Here is a 19,313-nt window from a genome sequence, read left to right as displayed (position 1 = left end):
TCGAAAAGATACATGCACTCCAATGTTCATTGCAGCACTATATACAATAGCCAAGACCTGGAACAATGCAAGTGTCCATCGACAGAAGAGTGGATAAAGAAGATGTGGTGGTACATATACACAATAGAATATTACTCAGCCATTAAAAGGAAAGAAAGAATGGCATTTGCAGCAACATGAATGGACCTCGAAATTATCACACTAAGTGAAGTTGGCCAGACAGTGAGATACCAACATCATATGCTATCACTTACATGTGGATTCTAAAAAAAGAACACAATGAACTTCTTTGCAGAACAGACACTGACTCACCAACTTTGAAAAACTTATGGTTTCCAAATAGACAGGTCGGGGGTTAGGAGGATGCACCTGGGGTTTGGGATGGCAATGCTGTAAAATTGGGTTGTGATGATTGTTGTACAACTATAAATGTGATAAAAATCACTGAGTAATTTTTTAAAAAGCCAGAAAAAACAAGAAAAAAAAAAAAAAAGAATGGACACATAAGGTCCTACTGTATAGCACAGGGAACAATATTCAATAGCCTGTAATAAACCATAACGGAAAAGAATATGAAAAAGAGTATGTATATATGTATATATATGTGTGTGTGTATAGATATATAATGAAATCATTTTGCTATAGTATGGCAGAAATTAACATGACATTATAAATCAGCTATACTTCAACAAAATTTTAAAAAATATATAAGGCTTTAGAACTCTACTGTAGCCATGAGAAAGAAACTGGTCCCAGACTTGCCTTCTTGCTTTAAACATTTAGAAAATCAGAAAAAAAAAATAAGATACAACTGTCTTCACACAGTGGACAAGAGGTAGCACAGAATTGTGATCCCCATGGGAAAGGAAACAAATGAAGCAGGCCCTGCAGTCACCCTGGCTTCTGCCTGAAGGTGCTTCCTGGACACTGATGCAGGGGTAGGGAGCCCCAGATGGAACATGGGGAGGTCTGGCTGAGTTGAGAAGGCAAAGGTTTAGGGGGCTAAGATGGCTGGTATGAGGAGCAACCTACGTGTTCATCGAAAGATGAATGGACAAAGAAGATACTGTGTGTGTGTGTGTGTGTGTGTGTGTGTGTGTGTATAATGATATATACTATACATATACAGTAGAATATTATTCAGCCATAAAAATGAAATCTTGCCATTTGTCACAATATGGATGGACCTAGAGGGAATTATACTAAGTGAAATAAGTCAAAGGAAGACAAATACCATATAGTCTCACTTACATGTGGAATCTAAAAAAAACACAACAAAAACAGACTCATAGACACACAGAACAAACAAGTGGCTGCCACAGCATGGGGGCTGGGGTGAAATAAATGAAGAAGATTAAAAGGTACAAACCTCCAGTTATAAAATAAATAAGCCATGGGGAAGTAATATACAGCATTAGGAATATGGTCAATAAAACTGTAATGACTTGTAAGGGGACAGATGGTCACTAGACTTATCATGGTGATCCTTCTATTAATGTATGCAAATTCCAAAATCAACAGGTAGTATACCCGATACCAACATAATATTGTACATCACCTATATTTCAATTTTTAAAAAGGAAAGAGATAATGGCTACAATTCCCTGAATCTAATGAAAACCATAAATCCACAGACTCAAGAAGTTCTAGTAGGATAAACACAAAGTAAACCACACCATGGCAGATCATAACCAAGGTGCTGAAAATAATGGATAAGGGAAAACCAACCTTAAAAGCAGGAGAAAAAAACATTCTGCATACAGGGCAACAAAGATAAGGATGACCACTGACTTCTCATCAGACACAATGCAAGCCAGAGGACAATGAAATAAATATCTAAAGTGCTAAAAGGAAAAAATGGAGTTGTCAGCGCAGAATTCTGTATCTGGTGAAAAATAAAGACATTCTCAGACAAACAAGGTAAGAGAATTTGTTGCCAGAGGAGCTGCTCTACCAAAAAAAAAAAAAAAAAAAGTTAAATGAAGTCCTTTAGGCACAAGGAAAATGATACCAGATGGAAACTGAGTTCTACACAAAGGAATGGAGTATGGAAATGGTAAATCTGTGGGTTAAAAAAAAAAAGGCTTTGATCGTTTGGGCCCTAAATATAATCTCTCCTCTAATAGGTTTCTTGCAAAAAGTATACACAAACTTTTCTCTTCTCTTGAGTTTTGAACCCAGGCTTCAGCCGTGACAAGGCTACTAGTGTTTAGAGCTGTTTCTCCCTCATTTACAATGTCAGCCTTTAACTGACTACAACACATCACGCACCGGAAATGCAAAGATAGATAAGACATGGTGTCCGCCATCATTAGAGCCTGGCAGGAAGAACGATCAAGCCAACCAAGAGTTAAGGTGTGATAGTCCCTTAGCTCTGGGGCCATGGGTAAACTGACTTAACCTCTCAACTACAAAATAGGGATAGTAAGAGCACTATATTGTAGGGTTGTTGTGAAGATTAAATCCTTTAACATCTATAAGCTGGCAGAAAAGTGCCTGAGGTATAATAAGCACCTAATAAATATTAGCTACTATTGATGGGGTGGTGGTAGTTCCATGGAGGTTTGCCCAGGAGATTGCGGGCACACAGAGAGTGCGGGGGGTGGGATGGGAAGGGAAGACATTTCAGAGGAGGCAATGCTTTGGTGAGTTTGGAAGGACAAGGAGGGTTAAGGATAAAGTGCTCCAGGCAGGGGCAGCAGCATGAGGGAGGCACAGAGATGCAAAACAACGGAGAGGATGAGGCCACGGGAGATGTTCCCAGTAAGGCTGCAGCAAATGGGCCCTTAGCTGTAGCCCAGGAAATGCTCCGGACGTCTCTGGAAGCCCTTTTGACTTCCTCCAAGGGAATCTTACCTCCTCCATCATCTGATCCAACCAGGCTCTGCTGTCTGAGGCGGTGACTGTCGCCCAGGAAGAAAGGAAAGCAGAAAATGAATTTCACACACAGAAACAAACCCCATGACCCCCGTTTTTATGGCTCCCATTCTTTCTTCTAGATGAAAATGTCTCTGGACCCACTTTCCTCCACCAACCTGGGCAGACTTGATCAGGCAGCTGGGTCTGCCATGCACGGATGTACCATCCCAACAGGCAGCATGGCACCAACCCTGCTATGACGTGCTGTCCACCCCCACACAGGAGATTCAGGGGCCCTGCCTTTACGCTCCATCTTTACCTAGCAACCTTCCTTCTTTCTTTTTGATGTGAGTCTTAGGAAAAGGCTAGGTTTCAAAGGCTGGCATTGGTGCCAATCTGCATCAATAAAGCAGAACCCACGGGTCAGTAGTCTTGATATCTGAACATACAATTTTAAAAACCATGGGTTGGGAGACATAACATGGGCATCAAGGCCAGAGCCCTCCCTGCCCTTCTATTGAGGAAGGAGCATCCCCCAAACCCCTGACTCCATGTTCCCAACTCCAGCCCCAGACCACAGCTGGACTGGTACTGGTTTTGAACGCTGTGTTCAACAAAGGCTGAACAGAGAGGTACCGTCACCAGACTGCACTGCTCACTAAGGTCACCACACACGCTGGAAGAATAATGCAAACATACTCTTCTATTTCTTCAGAAGCCTTCCTTCCCAACCTGGAAAAAACAAAAAGAGACAAGGTTTAGAGAACCAGCTAGTTCTCTGCACTGGCATGGCATGTTGGAGAGGGGGTTTCAAAAGTGGGGGCAGGAGCTCCCATTGTGGGGCTCAGTGGGCTGAAAACCCAACTAGTATCCATGAGGACAAAGGTTCAATCCCTGGCCTCGCTCAGTGGGTTAAGGATCCAGCATGGCCACAAGTTGCAGCACAGGTCGCAGATGCAGCTCTGGTGTTGCCGAGGTATGGTGTAGGACTGAGGCTGCAGCTCTAATTCAACCCTTAGCCTGGGAGCTTCCATATGCCACTGATGGGGCCATAAAAAGAAAAAGAAGAAAAAAAAAAGTGGGGGTAAATGAGCCTATCCCAAGTGCTTTATTTGTCTGGATTCCTCTCTATAGACCACAACCAATGTTAGAAAATTAAAAAAAACAATTTTTTTTTTTTAAATTATAGTAATCCTTCCTTATGGTCTCATTTTCAGCATGACTCCAAATTAAATTGTTGAGCTTGAATGCAAGTTGAGAGAGAAGCTCAAAACTAAGAAGGCTATAGACGATACAGTGCCTTCCCTTCTTTCAACAATCAAATGACCAATTTACAAAGCGCTTTCTTAGCATTGAGGCCACAGGTCTTCTTCGGAGCTGATGTGTTACCACGCGCAGCCTCCTAAGAGCAGAAGGGGAGGTGAACCGGCCGTGCCATTTAGGCCGCAGGTTTGGGGCCCGACTTTCTGTTTGCTTCACACGATGGACTTGATGATCCTGTGAGTGACAGTCGGACAGCAGTGCCCTGAAGATATTCCATGAGAACAGGAAGTCTGTCCACACGCACAGGCTTCTCGGAGGCCCTGGTTCTCCAACCTGAATGCACCTAAGAATCAGCTGGGAAGCCTGTCGGATGTGCACATCGCTGGACCCGGCAGTGAGACATTTCTGAGTCAGCTGGTCTGGGGGAGCGGGCGCCCCAGATGCGCATCTTAAACAAATCCCCAGTAATTCTAATCCAAGTGGGTCCCTACTGATGATGCTCTGAGAAACACTCGTCTTCTGAATGAGTGGCTAAATGTTGACAATTATTAAAGTGGGGTGTGGGGAGGTGGGGATTGTTTTCCATTGTCTGAAAGTTTCCTCAGTGACAGTTTTTGTTTTTCTTTTTTAATGAATTATTTTAAGTCAGAAATCAATCATCGTGATGAACAGGGGCACAGGGCAGTGGCAACATCATAATGGCCAGGAGGCAGGATGCCCGAGAAGGACCTCGGCAATGCTGGGCCCACAAGCCTCCCCAGGAGGAGCTACGCTGGAAGCAGCCAGCAATTCCTGCAAAGTGCAGACAGTTCCCCCAAGAGGAGAATCACAAGTGAAGCCCAAGTTTAAGTAGTTTACCTCGCACGAAATTCCAGTCAAAACTGCACTGTAGAAAGAAAGACAGAGAGAGAGAGAGAGAGAAGGAGGGAGGGGAGGAGGAAGAATGGGTGAATCTCGGCAGAAATCGGGGAGGGAGAAGTGAACAGGTAGGTAAAGTTGGAAGAACAGGATGGAACAATTCCGAGGGGACCTCCTAGGCTGCAGTTTTTGATTCTTAAAGGGCCAAGAAAAGAGATGGAGCAACTTGGGGTAGGGGGGTGAGTGGGGCTCCCAGGGCAGCAGGGGGCACAAAGGTAAAGTGCATCAGGTGCCCTGGGCATCGCCACCACGGTGCTGTCTGATGACGTGGGCTTCTGACATTGCTCTAAATCAAAGGAATCCTAAATACAGCTCCCCCCACCCTGGCCAGCTGCTGACACAGTGCCTCCCTGTGTGGGAGGGGGCAGCTCTGCGTCTGACTTGCGCTCCCAGGACCACCGCCTCTAACTGTCCTGGTGAAGTCGAACTCCCTGAACCCATGGTCCGAATGACCCCATCATATGTCAACAACGAGAGAAGGGCTTGGATGGAAATGCGGATCAGAGCAGAATAACGGGACTCAAGAGGAAGCCGGGGAGCCCAGGCCGGCACCTTCACGCTGGACAAAAGGGCCAGATCCGCCTCTGATCACCCTCAGGAGTGCTGACAGAGTCCCTCCTTCCTGAGCCATGTTGTGCTGGGCAGGGCAAGAGGAGCAGTGATTTGTGTCTGAAGGAAACAATAATGAGAACGCTACTCTTGGGGGAAGGCGGATTAATCCCCGTTTATCCACGCATCATCCAAAAGGGGGCTGAGTTCCCTGTTCTGTGCAACGGCCGCTGAGCCCGCATCCGACTCCCTCTCCCTCTGCGGGGAGCCCAGCATCCTCCCGCATCTCCTGTCCACCCAAAGGGAGGAGCGAGGCCGGAGCGCGCCCTCAAGGATGGCATTTTGTCTGTCTGTCTGGTTCTCTCTCTATCTCTCTGCCAGAAACAGCAGGTTCTGGCAGTGGAAAGCCTAGTGGGGACGTAGGTGGGGCCCGGGAGAAATGGCCTGAGAGAATTGGCCACTTCCGAGCCTTAGCTGACTTGCAGGTAAGTTTGGGCTGCGCCACACTGCTGCTGCTTTTGGTTTGGCTTAATTGTGTTCTCTTTTAGTGACCATTTGTTGTCCAGATTGGAAGGTTTTATACAAAAATCTTGATTTCTGAATTCTCCAAACACAAGCCCTGGACCTGCATTCCCTCATGGAAAATTCAAGGACGCTGGGCTGTGGCTGTCCCCACCCCGTCCCCAGGCAGCACTAGCTCTTTATCACTGAATCTGGCTTTCTTACAGAGGTTAAAGAGGCCAATGAAGCATTTCCAGCAGCTACGCAGCAACCAAAAGTGAGAAAGCAAAGGCTAGACTGAGTGGGAAGCATGCTTTAGGACAACGGGCAAAGGGCACGTTTCTGGTTTTGTTTTTGTTTTTTTTTTTAATTTATTTTATTGAAGTATAGTTGATTTACAATGCTGTGTTAGTTTCTGTGTATAACACTGATTCAGTTTTACACACACACACACACACACACACACACACATTCTTTTCCACGTTTTTTTCCTGGTTGATCACAGGATGGTAAATATAGTTCCCTGTGCCACACAGTAGGACCTTGTTGTTTATCCATCCTACATACAATAGCTTACATCTGCTACCCCAAACTCCCAATCCATCCCTTCCCCACCCTTGGTAACCACAAATCTCTTTGTCTCTGTGTGAACCTGTTTCTGTTCCCGTCAATGAGTCCATTTGTGTCATGCTTTAGACTTCACATACAAGTGCTATCATATGGTATCTGTCTTTCTCTTTCTGGAGCGTACATTTCCTCACAGAACTGTGAGTATACAAATAATGTGTACAGGTACCCCAGTGATATAACTGAAGGTGCCATATCTGAAATAAAACACAGACTGCTTTACCTGCCCAGTCACCAAAGGCACCTCAGGCCATGCAGTGACATGGAATCTAGCCCAAGGATTTTCAAACCACAGGTCATGATGACCCATTGGTGACTCATGAAATCAATTTAAAGGATCACCAGCAGCCTTTCTTTTCTGTCTTTTTTTCCCAATAGCAAAGAACAATGAAGAGTGTACTGCAAATAGTAAGGATAAATATTAAACACGTTTTTTTCAGTTTTCATTACAGCTATACCCAGGCTGCCACAGACTGTGGGTGGGTGGAAGCTCCAGGGAGGGACCATGGGTTCTGGGCCCTCTCTTCCTCATGGACACACTTCCAAGAAAACTGTGTGAGCTGGTCCAGCCCCGTGGCAGGAGGACTGCGAAGGTGCAGTCAGCTCCAGCCTGGGCTTCTGGCCCCTTAACGCAACCCCCCACCCCCACCCCCACCCCCCACCCGCCGGGCCAGAAGTGACGGTTGGAGGGTTTGGGCACCTGATAATTACAATACGTGAGACTGCCGTCAGAGATGCAGCACATTTCAGGGTCTTTCAAAGACTTTCTATCAACATTAGGTCTGAAAAAGAGACAAAGCAGGTTTCAGGAGCAAAGCATCCTTCTATGTAAAGACTGGGACATGGGCTGCTGTGTGCCTTGTCCATATCACAGAGCAGGTCAGTGATGAGGCTGAAGCAAGAATCCCCATCATGCGCCAACCACCCAAGATTCCAAGCCCTTTCACAAGCAGGTACCCGCTGATTCTGAGATGTCCCCTGAGCCCCCAGCGTCTGTTTGGATTTCCTGCACTCATAGTCATTCCTGCTTTCCCGTGATCAGGGAAGGCAACAGAAGCGACCTGAAAGCTGGAGAGAGTCCTTTACCCCAGGGGTTCTTAACCAGGGGCGCACAACAGAAGCACACCTGGGAAACTACGGCAGTGTCCATGTGCTAGGCCCCCTGAGGCAGTAATTTCTAGAAACGGAACCCAGGCATGTATGTGAGAATCACTGCCCTAAACCTTATTTCAGACAGCAGGCTGCACGCTCTGGTTGCTAAGCAGCAAAACGTCAACCGTCCCGCCTCATCCTTCTGAGTTGCCTACTCCTCTCACGGAGGACTTGTGACTTGACCCACAGGCTGAAGGGAGGAAGGAAACGGCCTCGCAGACTGAAGGCTCCTTTCCTGAGTGAGCCCGAGCTGGCTCTCCCGAAACAGAACAGGGATCCCTTGGTGTTCGCAGGTACTTCCCACCCGGGGAGGCCCGGAAGCAATTCAGATCAGATTAAAGATGCTTGTTCAGTATTCAAAATGTAAAACACAGAGGTTGCTGAACCAGCACTTTGAAAAGTTAATTAAATGCCAGGTTTCTTTTTAAGAGCTACTCCATCACCTGCTGACTGCTTTGGCCATTTTGCAGAATGAAGCTTTAACTCCGGACAATGAGAGTAAATGTTCGTCCTCACCTCCCACCCTTGCCCAGACAGGGGGACAGGAGTAAGGGCGCCCTGGCCTCTGGCTTTCTAACCAGGGACACGCCGCACCTGGTCAATGACTCGGCAAGAGGGGAAGCCACGGCTCTCTCCGTGTGGTGTCTCCCAAATGGCGGAGAACCTCAGCCTCGCGGGGAGCCACCTGTTCTCCAAACATCGGGCTCTTAGGTGGCGATGCCAAGGTTAAGGGGGCTGCCTCGTTACCCCTACCTTCATCGAAAGCCTAGTCCTTCAGCTCCACACTCAACCCATCCCCTCCTGGCGTTGACCCCTCGCCTCTACCATCCACATTAGGTTTCTCCTCCTCAGGACCTCACAGCCGCCCTTGGTTCTCAGGGGAGAGCTCATTCCCAGGCTCTGGGCCCCACAAGCCTATCACAAGAAGGCTGATGACTGACGATAACAGCAGTTAACACTTAGGAAGCTTGTTGGCTACCAGGCAATCATTATCTTATTTACATACTGCTATTATACTGCATATATAATATATACTGCATATATAATAGCAGTATATAAATAAGATAATGATATACTGCATATAGGAAGCTTGTTGGCTACCAGGCAATCATTATCTTATTTACATACTGCTATTATACTGCATATATAATATATACTGCAGTATATTTTATATACTGCATCTTATGTAATTATCTCATTATCTGATTTAACTTGTTCTCTTTACCGATGAGGAGAGAGGGGCTCGGAGAAGTAAAGTAACTCACCTAAGAGCACCCAGCTAGAAGGCAGTAGGGCCAGAATACAAGGCCCAGTTTTTTGCTTTTTTTGGTCATACCACGGAGGCAGCATCAGTGAAATTGCTGAGTCCTAACCACCAGACCACCAGGGACCTCCCAAAGCCCAGGTCTTCACCCTTACATGATACAGGCGCAGAGGCACGACCTGGGAGGAGTGCTGAATCTAGACTCTGCTTCAGATCCAACTGATATTTTCCATGATGAGATGAGGACGTACTTTCGATTTACAGTAGTAGCTTTGTCAGGCCCGACACTATGGTAGTTAATATTGGCTTCACTGTTCTTTATGATTTACTGTGTATCTTTATTTACAACATGACAACTTGTGTCTTGGCAGAAAGGCAATCTCATCTAGCCAGGTCACCCTTCCCTACATGTATTCGCCGTTTCCAACTTCCTTTTTTTTTTTTTTTCCTTTTTGGCCACCCCACAGGATATGGAGTTCCTGGGGAGGGGTGGGGGGTCAGATCTGAGCTACTCTGAGGACTTGCGACCTAGTCCACAGCTATGGCAATGCTGGATCTTTAACTTGCCGAGCTTGGCCAGGGATTAAACCTGCATCCTGGCACTGCAGAGACACCACCAATCCCATGGTGCCAGTGGGAACTCCTAACTTCTCTTGCTCAGATGCAATTCCTTTCTTTCATTTAGAGACCCCGCTGACATGCACCAGGCATGATTTGGTTGGCTGAGGACAAGCTTGATGGTGCTGGTACATCTGGTGTCTGCAGCCACACACAGGAAGGACCACAGCCCAATCTCAGATCCGCGGTTTCACTCGGGGACTCAATGGGAGAGAAGGGCTGTCATGTGAGAACCCTCCCCGCCCACGGGGCCCGTCTCCACTGCCCACCCGGCTGCAGCAGACAGAGGGCCTCAGCGGCTGCCTACACAGGTCACGTGCTGAAGGGTGAAAGGCGGCCCTAATGTAGACATCATCTCAGTTAAAGTGTTGCTCTCGAGTTTAATGGAACACTGCAGAGATCTAAATGGAGATAAAGTACCACGGCTCAGAGAACAGCCAGGATGCTATCTTTATGCAGCATGACAATGTTCAGTGGTTAATTAGACACCGTTAACCTATTTTAGCAGGGGACATAACTGGGATAAATGGGGGGAAGTGTCCTTGAAGTCTCTTAATATCCACAGCACATATTGGACCCTAGACTCACCTCCCTGCTGCAAGACAGCATGGGCTTAAAACAGAGCCAAGTGCCGGACACCAGGAGGCACCGGGAGGTCCAGAGTCCCAGCGGCAGGCCCTCTGCAGGGCCTATCCCGCCTGGGCCGCGGCTTCTGACCGGAGAGGGATGTGACGGGTTTAGATAAAGGGTAACGAGTGCAACTTGGTGTCCAAGAGAGGAAAGCTAAAGCCACAGTAAGGAGCTCCCAGAGCTTCCGTGATAAAAAGAAGACACTCTGCAGCTGGGGGCCAAATTCGTAAAGAAGCACATGGTGAGGGAGGGGCAGGAACAAGGGACCAGCTAAACTGAAGCCAAAGCCACTTTACATTTTTAAAACATATCGCTCCCCTGGAGGAAAAGCGGCCCAAACCCCCCTTTTTTGGGTGGGGATGACCAGGTTTTCTACTCTCATAATTCTTAGATGTCTGATAAACATCTCGCAAGTACCTCCAAACCTCACTGAGGGCAGTTTTATGAAGGCTTGAGAGAGAGAACGCCATCTGTCCCAGGTCATATGACACATGACCAGCACAGTCAACACTAAGGCTCCACTTTATAAACTGTGTGACCCACCAACTGGGCCTTCCCAGTGAAAACCCAAATCTGAGCAAAGCAGAAACCTGCCATTGTCATCTTGGCTGCCGGGTCCATTCAGAATCAGGCAGCAGGCGGCTTACCTGGGGTTCCTCTGCTCTGAGACATCCCACATCTGTAATGATTAAAAATCAGATAGTTCTCATGAACCGAAGTTGTCTTAGGCCAACAGATTTCTCCAGGTTGAACTCTCTCCTGAAAGTTGAAGCCCCTACTCTTTTCCTCCTTGGCTCCTAATGCTTGCTGTTCATATGTTTAGTGTTCAGAATGTACTTGCCGGTATTGTACCTTCTCCCTTCTTTTAAAGACAAACAACTCCCAAGCACCCAAATTCTGGCCCTTTGGGGTTCTAGGTCCTATTAGAGTCTATTTCGCTCCTGTTGGGATTATCAACAAGGTGTCCGCCTGAAAGATGAAAACCAACCTCCAAATCCTATCTGTAGAATGCCAAGCCCTGAGAAGTCAAAAGTATAGCAAATCGACTACAAGGCAATTCCTGAGTGAAGTTTGCCCCCTGCTGGTTAGATTCAAAATAACATCTTTATTCTGATTCAAACTCTGAAGGCTCATTATCGGGAGGAAAAAGGGTTGAAATACATAGAAACAGTTTCAGTAGCTAATTATGGGAACATATAATAATGCATGCATATACCTGGTAGAAATAAATCAAAAGGTAGAACTTAGATCTCTAAAGCTTAGGTTATCTTAAATGAACATTATTTTATTCAGAAAACGTACTGGGTAACTAATTCTCTATTAGGCAGATAAATGAGAGGTTTTGGGATTTGGGGATCTTTTGCTCTGAATTTTACAATCTGCTGGAGAAAAGAACATCATAGAGATAACAGTAAGAGCTCCAGAAGACTCACTCACACACTGAAGGGCCTGAAAGACCACTGCCTCCATCCCCTCTTGTAAATGAGGAAATGGAGACCAGAGGTGGTTAAAGTGACCACACTACAGCCCCAAAGTGAGCGGGACACAGAGCTGGAACTAGCGACCAAGGTTCACAGTCCTTCATCTACTGCTGGTTCTAGTGTGCCCCAAACTGAGCAGGACAAGGGGGTGAGGGCAAAATATCACGGTAGCACTAAAGCAAGAACTGACCGCCCCAGTTGGGGGAATCTGGGAAGACTTCCTAGAAGTCGTGTCAACTGAAAGATAAGGGTGGGCTTGTGGGGGGTGGGTGGGGGGAGTGAAAAGTAGCAGGAAAGGCTTTTCCAGCTGAGGAAACAACCTGAATAAAGACAGGAGGCATGAAAGGGCCAGTGTGCTCAGAAAACAGCAGGGGAGCTGGTGTGGCTGAAGTACAGCAGGGGAGCTGGAGTGGCATGAGAAGGGCCTCAGAGCTGGCTGGGGGCACAGCCAGACTGGAACAAGATGCCATCATCTGCTGGAATCCACAAGCATACACGCTGACGTCGGTCAGGCATCAGGAGGGAACTGTGGGGCTAGAAATTTTCACTGGGCTCCTTCTGTCCCCCTTCCCAAGTCACTAAGACAATTCAGAGAGTCTGCAATGAACCACAGGCAACTGGTCACCTATCCTGCGCATTCAAAGCAGCATGTAGAGGTCAAGTGGAAGAAATTCTTATTCCCATCTGGGGACCTGCTGGGAAGAGGTGCTATCGGACGGTGTTGCCCAAACGTCTACATTTTCAAATGCCACCTTCAGAAATGTTGCTGTAACTGTACTTTCTGCACCTACTTTACATAAGAAGTACATTCCTTACTTTTACTTTAGTAAATTTATTTAAATGAAAACTTTATATTCTGGATGGAAATCTGGCATCACCAGCCATATAGAAGGTAATTATTAAAGACAATACAGTTTAAATAAAACACAAAAGTTATTTTATTAGAGCTCCATATTGCTCTGTGTCCAAGTCTGAGCCTATGGCTTAGTCTTTGTTAAAAAGGCAGATTAGCAAGGTTAGAAAGGTGTTAAGAGGTACAGAGACCTTCCCATTGACATGATTGCAGGGTTCGCTGGAAGTGCTGGGAAATTCTAGAGAAACTTTGTGACCGAGCATCGGTCTTGGATAAATATAGCCATAAAGACTGAGAGTGAAATGATGCAGGATGTGGTGAGCAAAACAAGTGGAAATCACGGCTCCGCAAGTTGGGGGCAAACTTTTATTGGTGTTTCTGAAAACCTTTTTTTTTTTTTTTGTCTTTTTGCCATTTCTTGGGCCGCTCCCACGGCATATGCAGGTTCCCAGGCTAGGGGTCGAATCGGAGCTGTAGCCACTGGCCTATGCCAGAGCCACAGCAACGCAGGATCCGAGCCGCATCTGCAACCTACACCACAGCTCACGGCAATGCCAGGTCCTTAACCCACTGAGCAAGGCCAGGGATCGAACCCGCAACCTCATGGTTCCTAGTCGGATTCATTAACCACTGAGCCATGATGGGAACTCCATTCTGAAAACCTTTATTTTAGCTCCTTTTAGATCACTGAATGGCTTGAGTCTTTGACTTCTCCTGGAAAGAACTTGCTTTTCTGTAATAAAGAAACCTATAAAGATGTCCTTCTAGTCACTCACTAATTATTTTCTCTGCCCTTCTTTTACATCCTGTGGTGCCCCTGAAGCCCACACAGTGAGACTCACCCAAGTGACAAGCTACTCAAAGGGCAGGTGCCGCAGGTTGTCAGTGGCGGGCCCCCTCCTGGGGTGGGCAAGGGCTCGTGTGGGGCAGCCTCCTGGAAGGTTCAGGACCCACCCTGGTGACTCCCTAATGTAGATGAACCAAGAACACCGTGGCACTTCTAATCATGGGTTCTTATGCAAGGACCACTGTGAAACCAGGACAAAATGGCACTGTCCCCAGTAACCAGCTGTAGTGCAGGGAGATGGGACAAAGAATAAACCCACTGGCAGACCCACTAGACCAGAAAAAACCTGGATTATATGGGGGGTGGGGGTGGGGGCTCTATTTCTTGTGCATATTTATGTCTGCCCGGGCTTGTGGCTTCTACACGAAAACTGCTTTCGCTTCCTTCTCAATAAAGGACTAAAGAGAAAAGGGAAGAGGTAGGTGTGATGTTCACAGACGCATTTTATTTTTGAGAGACTGAATCCATCAAAGGGAGAACAAGGAGGGCATCCACGTCGGGAGAATTTTAACCAATGGCTGGCTTCCCCTGTCACTCCCTGCTGGCTTTTAGCTGCTCAGTCGGCAAAGTGGCGAGTCCCCCTTAGCAGACTGGCTGGCTCAGGGGACATAACTTTCTTCCTTGAAAGTTTTTTTTGTTGTTGTTCAATAAGATTGCTTCATATGATCAACATCTCATTTCTGCGAGGGTCCCAGAGGACTGCAGTAAAGACGGTTTTATTCTCACAGACTCGCTGTTGCACAAACAGTGTAGTGCACGGCCTTTTCATGAACTTGAAATAAAGGCGTGCAGCGCTCAAGGTTTGAGGATGGCATGGCTGCAGAACGAGAGGCACATTCTATTACACTAATTAGCTGTCTGACCTTGGGCAGCGGGGCAAGGTGACATCTGAGGGCTTTTCTAACTCTTAGGCTTCTATACCTGAGCCATTTAACTGCCCCATGCCTCATTTTCTCCATTTTGAAACCAAAAGGGCCACCCTCCATGACCTCTCGGGTCCCTCCCCGGCTCTGGGAGTGACACGGACCCTGCCTCTCCGTGGCCCCACCCCATGTGCTCCCATTAAGACCATTTCCTATTCTGATACCTCCCAAGCAGCCCCTTCCCCACAACTGGTTCATCCAGCCCTAAAATTTCAATCACTAAGGTACTGGTTTGGCGATCCCAAAGTCAAGTGGTGGGGTGAACAAACCACCACGCTGGGGAGTGGAAGGGGGGCGGGAGAAGAAGAACGGGGGAAGGAGGGAGGGAGAAAGAAAATTAACCCTTTGCCCCGTATTCAATCTTTTTTTTTTTTTTTTGGCTGCTCTGTGGCATATGGAAGTTCTCAGGCCAGGGATCTAATCTGCACCACAGCTGCATCCTTAACCCACTGCATGGGGCTGGGGATCGAACCTTGCCTCCAGAGATAAGCCAGATCATAAACCCACTGCATCACAGTGGGAACGCCTCAGTTAGTTAGTTAGTTAGTTAGTTATTGCCTTTTTGCCTTTTCTAGGGCCACACCTGTGGCATATGGAGGTTCCCAGGCTAGGGGTCTAATCGGAGCTGTAGCCGCCGGCCTACGACGCCACAACCACACCAATTCGGGATCCAAGCCACATCTTCGACCTACACCACAGCTCACGGCAACACCAGATCCTTAACCCAGTGAGCAAGGCCAGGGATCGAACCCGCAACCTCATGGTTCCTAGTCAGATTCATTAACCACTGCGCCATGACGGGAACTCCATTTTTTTAGAGTGAAAGTTAACAGAGACTCTCTTCTCACTTAAGAATTTAAGACACCATGCTGTACAGTAGGGAAAAAAAATGCATTGGGGAAATAACAATTGATCACAATTAAAAAATAAAATAAAATAAAGTAAAAAAGAATTTAGGACCTTTTCGTCCTTGGTCCGCCCTTGTCTCCTTTTCGGTGCTGTCAGAACCTGCCGCCACTTTCCCAGTTTCGCCGAGGACCCTTCCCTTCCCTCCCTCCGCCTCTCCCAGACACTGCCCCCGCTCTTAACAGCCCCAGTTGCTTTCCTCCTCCTTCAGGGCCCTGTCTACCTCCCTTCACTCTAAGCAGTCAGAAAGGGGGCATCTGTTCACACCTGCCAGCCCCCCACACCTCCCAACAGGGCATCTCCGAAAGCAGCCCTCTGTCCTCCAGGTCTGGGAGGACCGGGCCTTGGGCTCCGCTGGCTCTGAGGATGGGCCCCGGAGGCAGAGGGTTCAAATCAGCATCTTTGGTGTGCTCTTGGGCGGGTCCCTTAAAGTCTGCAAAACTGGTAATGAAACACTCTTCGATTCACAAGGTTGTAAGAATCAAATAAGTTAACTCACACAAAGCGATTCGCACAGGACGCGGCACACAGGATGTGACAGGGAGCAGCAGCCGCTGCTGTTATCATCATGATTATTTTCACTCCACAGGCCGTGCTCAGCGAACAGTCACCACTGCTGCCATCATCAGCCTTACCATTATACTTAGTATTTTCACTCCAGTCTCTGGTCCCTGTGCTGCTAATCCTCGCTCCAAGATGCTGTCTCTCTCCTCCTCGGTCCTAGAACTGAACCCTCGCCCAGAGATGGGTGCTGGCCAGGTGTGCCCGGCTGTGGCTTCTTGCTTTTTGCTTCTAGACCCAGTGATCCTCTGCTTTCCACCATGCTGCCACCTCTGGCCGAAGCTGCCTGGACCCCTCAGCCGACACGGAGACACACCGGCACCCCCCTGGCCCCACAATGACACCTTTCGCCCAGCTCCCCGTCTCGGCACCAGCCGCCCTCTGCTTTCCACAACAGCAGGTGGCCTCCGGGCTCCCCGCAGCATTCTCGGTGTGCACCCTCTCATGTTGTCCATCTCCTGCTTTTACTTTTTCTGCCTCTTGGTTCCCTTCCTTCATTGCATTTCAGCCTCTTTTACTTACCCTTGACTAAAAAGCAACGTTTTCCTGAAAAAATTCTTTCTTGAAAGTTCTTTCCAAAGGATTCCCCCTTCTGAGAAGCTTCCAGAATTAGGTGCAACTTTTTCATGCCCCTAAGCACACCTGACCCTCCACATTGCATGACACGGTCTCGGCGGGCCAGTCTCATCCAGTGATGTCTGCAGTTCAGCCTGACGGATTCAACCACAGAAAGTCATGTCCCCTTACTCTTGATTCAAACCCTAATTTTGCTTAGGATGTCTACAAGTCCAACTAAAAATATGCCTTTCCCCAGCCTCTTTCATGCCAAGGGGTGAGCACATACCACATTTCTGACCAACGAGAAAGATGCAGCTGACCCTGGAAAGCGACCCTCACCTCCAAAAGATAAATTCTTGCTAAGAAGGAGCCTTCCACTTTCACTTCCATGTCATCCTCTGTTCTTCCTGCCTGGAAGAGAGAGGTGAGGCCTGGAGCTACAGCAGCCATCGTATAATGATGAGGCATGAACATGACAGCAAAGGTCCACGTGCTGAGGATGGCGGGCAGGAAGAGGCAAAGAGTTCCGTCCCTGCTGCCACTCACCAGCCCTGGGTCGCAGAGCCCTGGACCTCCTGTTTCCGGAGACAAACCTCTTTCCCTTCAGGTCTCTGTCAATGGGCTTCTCTGCTGCTTGTAGATGAAGGTATTCTCACTAATACAGCACAACTGATGGCAAGTGAGAGGTCATTCTAGTCGAGAGGGAACACGTATCCTATGGGAAAACCCAGCTCCTCATGTAATCATAATTATGCTCCCTTCACACACGGTCTCAGAAGAGAAAGCAATGATGTGCCATGGATATAAGAGGAGTGGAAGTTGCAGGAAACAAAATCTGCTGGGAAAAAAGGTATCAGACTCGGGGGAGAGTGGAGCCGGGCCTCTCCACCGCTCCATCCGGCGTAGAGAGAGAGGAGCCTGTTCGCTATTCAGAAGGGAGCTGAGACACCCCTTAAGAGGAAGACTCTACCTTGGGAGAAATGGAAGTCTTTTTACATCTGTAAACACCCCAAGGTCGCGCCACAGCAGAAAGGCTTTCCGAAGAGGTGTGAGAATGCAGCCTGCACCGCTGTCTCACACCTGGCAACACTTCAGCGGCTCGCTGGTCCCCACCTTCTAAGGCACAGGCCTGCAGTTCAAGGCCCGGCAGGTGGGGCCTGCCCTGCCTGACCACTACTTCCTTTGCTTCTCCAGACAAACCCTGGGCCTCGGTCACCCTGCTCTGTGCATCCAAACACCCGGGGACACATCTGCGCCTCCTACACCGGCCCCTGTGCCTGGGAGGCCTGCTTCGCCTCGGGGTCTGTCCACCGTTTCATTTCAAGGCCGTGATTCATGGACCGAAATGGCTTGTTGCAAGCCGCATCTAGAAAGCATGTTTCAGAAGGGTACACACTCTTTCTGAGTTGAGCTCACTCAGTTTTAACACTGAAGAGCCAGGGTGCTGAGCTGGCGGCACCAGGCAACCGTGGGCCTCCTCTCTCTCCCAGTCAGCGCTCAGGGGAAAGGAATCCTGGGTGCATGGGGCTCAGGGAGCCGGGAGTTCCCAGAACAGTGACATCCTCCAGCTGAAGGGGAACTGAGGTCATCTCGTCCAAACCCTTTGGGAACCTCAATCCAAAGAGTCCCCATGACCTGGCCCAAGGTCACAGGGTGAGTAAGCGGCAGAAGGGACTAGAACACAGGCTGATGTTCTGACTCCCAAGACAGACATGGGGCAGGGGTGGCCCTAAGGAAGGAGGGGACAGGAAATGGGCTCAGGAAACGCCCTCCAAGGCAGACGCTGGACGGCTTGGAGGGCCTCACTCTGGGCTGGGAGCCTCCTGGGTGCCTCTGCCCTCAGTCTCAGAAGGAGTCACAGCCCGAAACCGGGGGCAGGGCTGCTGGGGCCCCAGTAACTAGAACTGGCTGCCAAGCGGGCTGCCTGGGAATGGATCCAGTTCTTGGAGGGCACGGCAGGGCTGGAAGGAACGATCATTTCCAATGCCTAATTGAACTTAATGACGAGCCTAATTAGGCCTTTTAATGGCAGGACTGGCATGGCCTTGGCTCGTGCCCCCAAGTGCAGACTGCGTCCTTCACGATGTGACCTTCTTCTCGGGTCAGGAGACACCAGAGCCAGCACTGCGGGCAGGTGGGCCGGAGGCGGAGAGGCCCTGCATTCACCTGCCGCTGCTCTTCCCACAGGGGATTGAGTCGGGGGCATGGGCTGAGCTCTATGCAGGGCAAAGTTACTATGCCAGGGTCAAGGGCACAAAACGGAAGGTGGTGAGGCACAGTAAACCAGAGCATGATCCTAAGGTCAGACTCACCTGGGCTGAGGTCCTGCTGGCTACTTACTAGCTGGGTAACTGTGAGCAAGTTAACTTTTCTGAACTTGTTTCCGTATCTGTTAGTGGGGATAATAAGAGCACCTACCCCGTGGGGCTGTTTTGAGGATAAAGTAAGACAGCTATGCTTGGGACACACAGTACCAGCACAAAAGCCACAATAAATGGTGTGTGTGTGTGTGTCTTTTCCCAGCCATACAAGAGGGCTGGACAAGACACATGTCCACCGTGGTTCTATAGCACAGCTCCAGAAGATGGAATCTGGACCAGAGGATGGAGTTGCAAAAAATGAGCTACTTAAAAAACAGCTTGGGGGTTGTGTGTATGTATGTGTGCGCGCGTGCACACATGTGTGTGTGTGTGTACACTCACGTTTATACACACACACACACATACAGTCCTCCTTCCATATCCACAAGCCTTTTTTTTCTTTTTGGCTGCCCCAGAGCATATGGAGTTCCCATGCCAGGGAA

The 19,313-nt window shown here is 48.5% G+C and overlaps 1 protein-coding gene across 4 annotated transcripts in view; it reads right to left on the bottom strand.

Moving 5' to 3' along the window:
- IFT43 (intraflagellar transport 43) overlaps positions 1 to 19,313 on the bottom strand; it is a 95,699-nt gene that overhangs the window by 27,337 nt on the left and 49,049 nt on the right. For all 4 annotated transcript variants that reach the window (XM_047794902.1, XM_047794905.1, XM_047794904.1 and 1 more), the window contains exons 4-5: positions 3,559 to 3,591; positions 2,857 to 2,903 (exon numbers count right to left, since the gene is read on the bottom strand). In XM_047794902.1, coding sequence (XP_047650858.1) covers positions 2,857 to 2,903; positions 3,559 to 3,591 — 80 coding nt within the window. The remainder of the gene's footprint in view (positions 1 to 2,856; positions 2,904 to 3,558; positions 3,592 to 19,313) is intronic.

This window comes from Phacochoerus africanus, chromosome 9, assembly GCF_016906955.1.
Source record: "Phacochoerus africanus isolate WHEZ1 chromosome 9, ROS_Pafr_v1, whole genome shotgun sequence".
Classification (NCBI taxonomy): Eukaryota; Metazoa; Chordata; class Mammalia; order Artiodactyla; family Suidae; genus Phacochoerus; species Phacochoerus africanus.
This window is presented reverse-complemented; position numbering and strand designations above follow the sequence as displayed.